General features: G+C 32.9%; 1 protein-coding gene across 1 annotated transcript in view; it reads right to left on the reverse strand.

Annotated features, from left to right (window-relative positions):
* SPOPL (speckle-type POZ protein-like) overlaps positions 1 to 7136 on the reverse strand; it is a 43596-nt gene that overhangs the window by 9141 nt on the left and 27319 nt on the right. Inside the window, exons 6-10 of the mRNA XM_004674684.2 lie at positions 4969 to 5146; positions 4831 to 4886; positions 3087 to 3209; positions 374 to 516; positions 232 to 285 (exon numbers count right to left, since the gene is read on the reverse strand). Of these exons, the coding sequence (XP_004674741.1) occupies positions 232 to 285; positions 374 to 516; positions 3087 to 3209; positions 4831 to 4886; positions 4969 to 5146 (554 nt within the window). The remainder of the gene's footprint in view (positions 1 to 231; positions 286 to 373; positions 517 to 3086; positions 3210 to 4830; positions 4887 to 4968; positions 5147 to 7136) is intronic.

Below are 7136 nucleotides of genomic sequence, written 5' to 3' on the forward strand. Positions count from 1 at the left end.
GGGTGACTTGGTGATGGGGAAACCCACGGGGATTACAATTGAGATGAAAAAAAAATGTACAAAATGATGTAAAAATAAAATATACAAAAAAAAATTAAAACTACTTAAAAAAATAACTGGCAGCTTATTTTCATATGGGTTCATATTTACTTATAAACAAAAGGCCATGCAAACATTTTATTTCATGTATGCAGATATCAACTTTTAAGTCAGAAATGAATTTTATCTTACCTGCTGTTCCAGTTCTTCCCATCTTTACACCCAAGCTGTCGAAGAACACTGCACCTGCATTGAAGATTCCAACAAACTTAAAAAAATGTTCAGTGAAAAATGTTAACGGTGTTATGCTCACTGAAATACAAGCACAGCTTACCTATTAATAAAGTCTATGGCTTGTGCTTTCAACTGTTCTGCGCTGTGCAAATCTGCAAGGACAAGGGTATCAGCAACATTTTCTACTGAGAGGTTACTACACAAAGCTTCTTCACACATAACCTTCAGTCGCTCCAGTGCATACTATCCAAAAGGAAAACATAAGCATTAAGTATTTACTCAAATTATCCAGTTTAAATACAAGGTATTTGTAACTTAGAGTTAACATACATTATAATTTAAGCTGAGGGAAATTTGTTTTTAAAAACTTTAACCTATTATGAGCAAAATATGAATGCATCCATTGAAGAGAAAATCTACTTAAGACACTTCAATTTGTTTAAGTGCAAAATGCAGATACTTAAAAAGCAGAATTTATGCTTCAAAAAAGCTTCATTATTTATGGGAGTTTTAAGTATAGAACATGTTGCCAATACTCTGTTATGAAGAGTGAATTATAAAACTAAACAATTCACAGTCACAACCACTAAAATTTTTAGTAATAAGGCATGATATTATTACAACTTCCACACTTTTACTGTGGTATAACTGCCACACAATAAATTTCACAAAATTAAAGTTTATACCTTGATAAGTTTATGCAGCCATATAAGCATCATTAAATCAAGAAATTAAAATGTCCAACTTCTTTAAGCTTCCTTCCACCCCATGAAAATCCCTCCACCTTGCCCCAACCCAGGGGAACAGCCTGGCATGTTTTTTTACTGTTATAGTTTGCATTTTCTGGAGTTTTCTATAAATGAATGTATAATTTACACTCATTTTTGTCTCGATTTTACACACAATATAATTATTTTGAGATTCACTCATATGGTTGCCTGTCTATCAACAGTTTCATGTTTTTTTGTTTTTTCTTTTGGTGGAGTAGGATGATTTGTGAATCCAGGAATTAGCAGTATGAGTTCCACTGTTTACAGCCTTAACATAATTTTTTTATCCATATATTGGCATATAAAGGGGTGTTTCTAGTCTTTAGTTTATTACAATTAATGCTGTTGTAAACATTCATATGTGAGCCACTATACAGCTGTATTATTTCTTTTCTCTTGTGAAAATTGGATCATACACCAAGCATAAAACTTTTTATGAAGCTGCCAAACAGTCTTTCAAAGTGCTTGTACCACTTTCCATTCCTGTTCAACTAGTTACCCTATTTTGAGATATAGCAAGTTTTTCTTATAACTGAGTTTTCAGAGTTCTTTGTACAGTTTGAATACAGCCCATGTTCTTTATCAGAAATATTCTGGATATAAGTTGTTCAACATATGTATATTTTATAGTTATTTTCTCCCAATCTTATTATTCTATGTCTTTTTGAAAAATAAAAAGAAGTTTTAAACTTTATTGAAATCTAATCATTTTTTATTTTATGCATTATGTTTTTGGTGTTAATAAAAATGTGAAGATTTTCTTTTAGAAGTTACATTGTTAGGTTTCTAATTCATTTTTTGTATGTTTTCTGCATGAAGTCATATAGAAAACTCATTTTTCAAAGTAATTCAAAGTTCATTTTGAGGGGCTTATGTGCTTCCATTCACATGTTCCAAACCATAAGTTGAAAAGACTAACCTTTCTCCACTGAACTGTCAATGTGCTTTTATCAGGAATTAGATATCCATATAAGTGAAGTCTATTTCTGTATTCTGTTCCAGTGAATTATCTGTCTAGATTGTCACCTATATATACTCATAAATGTTGAAGATTTGTAAGCAATATTGATATCAGGAAATGATAGTCCTCCATTTTGCCCTTCTTTTTCAAAGTTACTTGATAATGTAAGGTTCTTGTACCACAAACACTCAAATCTTAACAGCTTACCAATTGAAAAAAAAAAAAGGCCTGCTGGGATTTTTATAGAAGTTGCTTTTGAGAATGGTACTTTTAACCATACTGCAAATTCTAGTCCCCACAAAAAACTGATTTCTCCTTTTAAATCTACCGGATTTTACGAAGGTAGTACACAGGTTTTAAAGATGTCTGACTTATATCTATATACGTGATATTTCTGATGTTATTGTAAAAGATGTTTAATTTTAATTTTTATTGAGACATAGATTTATGTGTGTTTGCAAAGAAGTAACAGATTCTGTATACACTTGGTGCTACCACATACACACACATACACACCATCACCATATATAGTTTTAAAATGCATACACACACAGAGCTACAGACTCAGATAGGGATGGAAGCAGCATTATCAATGCTTTTGGAGAAAGTACCCAATATGCTTTCAGGATTAAGAACCACTGATTTTGAGATTTTCTACTCTTTTTGTACTATTCCCCTATCTTCAAGAAATCACAGGCTATAAATTTAACATTGTTTTCTCTATATGCTGTCATAGTAAGAAATAAAATTGTGAGTACAGAGAATTAGACATGATATTTTTTCCTTTTTTAAAAAAGGGTCATATATTCAATCTTAAGACCAAGAAATTATGAAAAAAAAAAAGTCTTCATTTATGTGTATGTTCTTATAAAATAAAGATACATTCAAAACTACTAAGGGTAGTTTACTCTCCCACAAATATTTCATTTTCTTTCAAATACTCTAATTGCTTCAAGGAATGTTTATGTCTTGATTTTTAAAATTCAATATTTCAAACAAGTTGAGATTTTCATTTGATGATAGTTTTCTAGCTACCCCAAGCTTGAGGACATTTTATAGCTCTTTAAGACATAATTACTTACTTTGTCTGCAGCTGCCAACAAGTTATCAGCCATTTTGTCAAGGTTTGGTGCTTTCCCTGTATAAATGAATCTCATCATTTCTTTAAAAACCTCAGGGTCTACATCATTTATTTCCACTCGATTCTGATATTGGAGCAATAGAATAAAGTTATATTTAAAGTTATATATAAACATACACAAATGAACCAAATCGAAACTTTGACAGCAATTTGGAGCCCCAATTCTGCACTCAAATGTTATACAAGTCAAACATACATTAAGCTCTATTTTAAAATTAAAATGTCTTTGGGTCCAACCTTGTGGCACAGCGGGTTAAAGTACAACACTAACAGGCTAAACCCAGTTCAGTATGAGTTCGACCCCTCCCTGCCCTGGAGGTGATCCACATGGCATGGCAGACTTCTCCTGACCCGCCTGCTGCTCCCCTCAGCAGTGTACTTTGTCCATCTGCCTGTTCTGCTCCCCACTCTGTCTCTGGTGAATCCTCTCACCCCATCCTGCACCTCTGGCCTGTACCCCAGTTCTGTATGCATAAATAAATAAATATTAAATAAATAAATAAATAAAATTAAGATGCCTTTAAAATTAATATAAGTCAAACACGCAAAGTGAAGCATGTAAGCCTAAGAGAAATACATGCAGCCAAGCATAACTGTTTAGGAATACAAACCCTAATTTGCAATTTAAAAGAGTAAAACAAAAACAAAATAACATGTAGACCATATAAACTATAACTGTTCAGTTTATGAACCTCATCTTAGAAGAAAATGGCTACTAACATTTTCTTTTTTGAATTACTAAGTGGATAAATGCCTAAGACCCTACAAGTCTAGAGTATAACATTTGATAAAATACCAGAATCCATTACTTCAGAACTACTCTAAAAAAAAATGGTACATAATATTACCTACTGTTACCATATTTGTTTGTTTGCGAGACACTCAAGTCCAAAGAACTAGTTACTTTTTTGGTCCTATACCTTTGGCTTCTCTCCTAAAATCACTTAAGCTAAATATCTAACACTACATCATTCTAAATTTTACTGATCTTTTGCCACTAACCACATTTGACAATACTGATGTCTCCTTTACTTGCAAATAATCAGAAGGCAGATCACTGTACTTGCCAACAGCAACAATCAAAGGGAAAAAGCAGCTAATTTATTGTAGTTTCTAGCTCTGCAGAAAGAATAAAGCTGTGGCACAGCTTGTCTACTGGAATACTAAGGTTTACTTGTAATGCAACTTGCAAGGAATCAACCTCTGATCTTTTAATCTGACATTTCAAACTAACAGGTGAAAGGGAGAATTCTGAGAACACCATACAGGCAATTTCCTGACTACAGTTAATGTACAATACTGCTGTCAGTTATGTCCTTTTTGTTAAATATAATATATACACTCTTACTTTTAGTGGTATAAAGAAAAGCAGCATTATTTTTGTCTAGGAAATAAATTCCAATGCATCCCATCATCTAGAAAGGGGGGGGGAGATACATCTTAATCAGAGAACTCTCAAATATCTATGGAACAGAACAACTCTTTTGAATGGCTATCCTTTTGTTATTTGTTACGGTCAACTATATTAGGATATATCTATTGTTTTACTAAATAACACATTATTTCCTCTGTTTATTTCTAAAATCACATTATAAAGAATGAGAACATTTACTGTTACTTTTAAAAGACATTCCACTATTTTTACATTTGTATAAATTAAATATTATCCTTTACATGAAGTTTACCTTTTTGCTTTCCTCCATTTCATGTTCAAACATTGCATTAAAAACTGGGGATCGAGCTGTAAGAAGATTAGGTATCATTATTTAATGTACAAGAAATTCTGAAAGAAATGTACCATATTACTCAAAAGAGGAAAATACCTGCAAGTACAGATTTATGAGCTTTAAATTCTTGTCCTCTCACAAAAAAACTGCAATCTGTAAATCTTGTGTTTTCCCAGAGATTACCTAAATCTTCTGCAAGTCGACATTCAGGCACCTTCAAAGTATTTGTATTAGTATGCCCTGATATATTTACTGAATCTTGGACCACACTCACCTAATAAAAAAGGAGATAGTAATGATTAGTTATGAAATCTATAGTTAAATCTTTGACTAAACTCACCTGGGTAATTCAAAGTACTCCTGATCAGAAATGCAAATAAATGAGAATTTACTCTAAGGATATAATTTTAAAGAGAGAAATAATGTAGAAAAAATTAGTTTACTTTCTAGAAACATGTAAATTAAACTGTCAGTTGGGAGGATTGCTTATTTTTCAAAGAGGATAAAAATCAGATCATATTGTCAAATTAACAGAAGATATTCTGTAAGAAAGGAAGAAACTTCTTTGATTATTTTCTCACATTTTAGATCTATCAACTTTTAAATTTGATAATATATATAAAACTGACAGTCATCACTCTTCTAATGACTCTCTGCAGTATTAAAAGGTTATAGTGTACAATATATAACTTGGGAGCTGTTTTAAGTATTCTTTCTATGTTTGCAAATATAGTAAAATTGATTTAAATATGTAGTAGTATCTGTTTAAATTTTAGAGTACAAAAATTCACACAGAAGCAATTACAGTTACTGAAGGTCGTAGAAATCTTTTATAAAAACCAACAGCAAGAATAACACAAATAACTTAGTTCAATTTACAGACCTTTTACTTAGATACGAAGTAAATTAAAATTGGTATGATTATAACAGTGCTTTTATTTAGATTCCAATATAATATAGATCTTTCCAATATAATATTAATCTTTCACTAAGGTAGTGATATACAGAATAAATCTGAAAACACTGTTGACTAGTTGTGGCACACCATTTTTTCAAATTAAAAAAAAGATACTTGGCCCTTCCTGGTGGCACAGTGGGTTAAAGCACTGCACTAAGAACCTTAGGCCACTTCCGCATGAGTTCCATCCCCACCTGCCCTGGAGGAGATCCACATGGCGCGAGGCAGACCTCTCCTGACCCGCCCGCAGCTCCCCTCAGCAGTGTACTTCATCGATCTGCCTGTTCTGCTCCCCACTCTGTCCCTGGTGAATCCTCTCGCCCTCCGCATCTGTGGCCTGTACCCCAGTTCTGTATGAATAAATAAATCTTTTAAAAAAAATCTAAATTAAAAAAGATACTCTATAATTACTAGAAATTTTACATTGGATTTAATAAACTGAAGAAAATACTACTTAAACTAAAGAAGCAAATGTTTCAAAGTAAATATACCACCTTTAATAAAATTGCTGTATTAGTTATATATTGTTTTAAGCTGCTAAATTTTGAGGTCATCCAATATGTAGTGATAATGGTTCCTTAAAAAATATTTTCATTATTTTTATTAAATGTACATATAAGTAAGAAAATTTTCAGTCTTGTATAGTTTCATGTAAAAAATGAAAATTAGAAATGTAAACCAAACTAATTAGCTAATATACAAAGTATAATAGTGGTCCAATATAAAATGTTTAGAGATTATTAAGTTTTAGAAATTCTAATTCTGGCTTTCCAGGTGGTGCAGGGGTTTAAGACAAAATGCTATTAGGCTATGACCAGCCACTTCAGCATGAGTTCGATCCCTGCCCTGGAAGTTGATCCAAATGGCGCGGCAGACCTCTCCTGGCCCACCCACTGCTCTCCTCAGAAGTGTATTTTAGTACATCTGCCTGTTCTTCTCCCCACTCTGTCTTTGGTGGATCCTTTCAGACCCCACACCTCTGGCCTACAGACAGTTCTTATATGCATGTGTAAATAAATCTTAAAAACAAACAACAACAACAAAACCTAACTCGCCATATATATAAATTTATTTTCTGAGGATATTTTACATTGGCTTATCAACCTTTTAGAATCCTATATGCCGGCCCTCCCTGGTGGCTCAGCAGGTTAAAGCACAGCACTAAGAATCAAAAGCCACTTCTGTATGAGGTTGAGCCCTGCCTCCCCCTAAGGTGACCACATGGTGGGGCAGACCTCTCCAGACCCATTCGTTGTCCCCTCAGCAGTGTACTTTATCGATCTGTCTGTTCTGCTTCCCACTCTGT

This window comes from Condylura cristata, unplaced genomic scaffold (assembly GCF_000260355.1).
Source record: "Condylura cristata isolate star-nosed mole 26May11 unplaced genomic scaffold, ConCri1.0 scaffold00002, whole genome shotgun sequence".
NCBI lineage: Eukaryota > Metazoa > Chordata > Mammalia > Eulipotyphla > Talpidae > Condylura > Condylura cristata.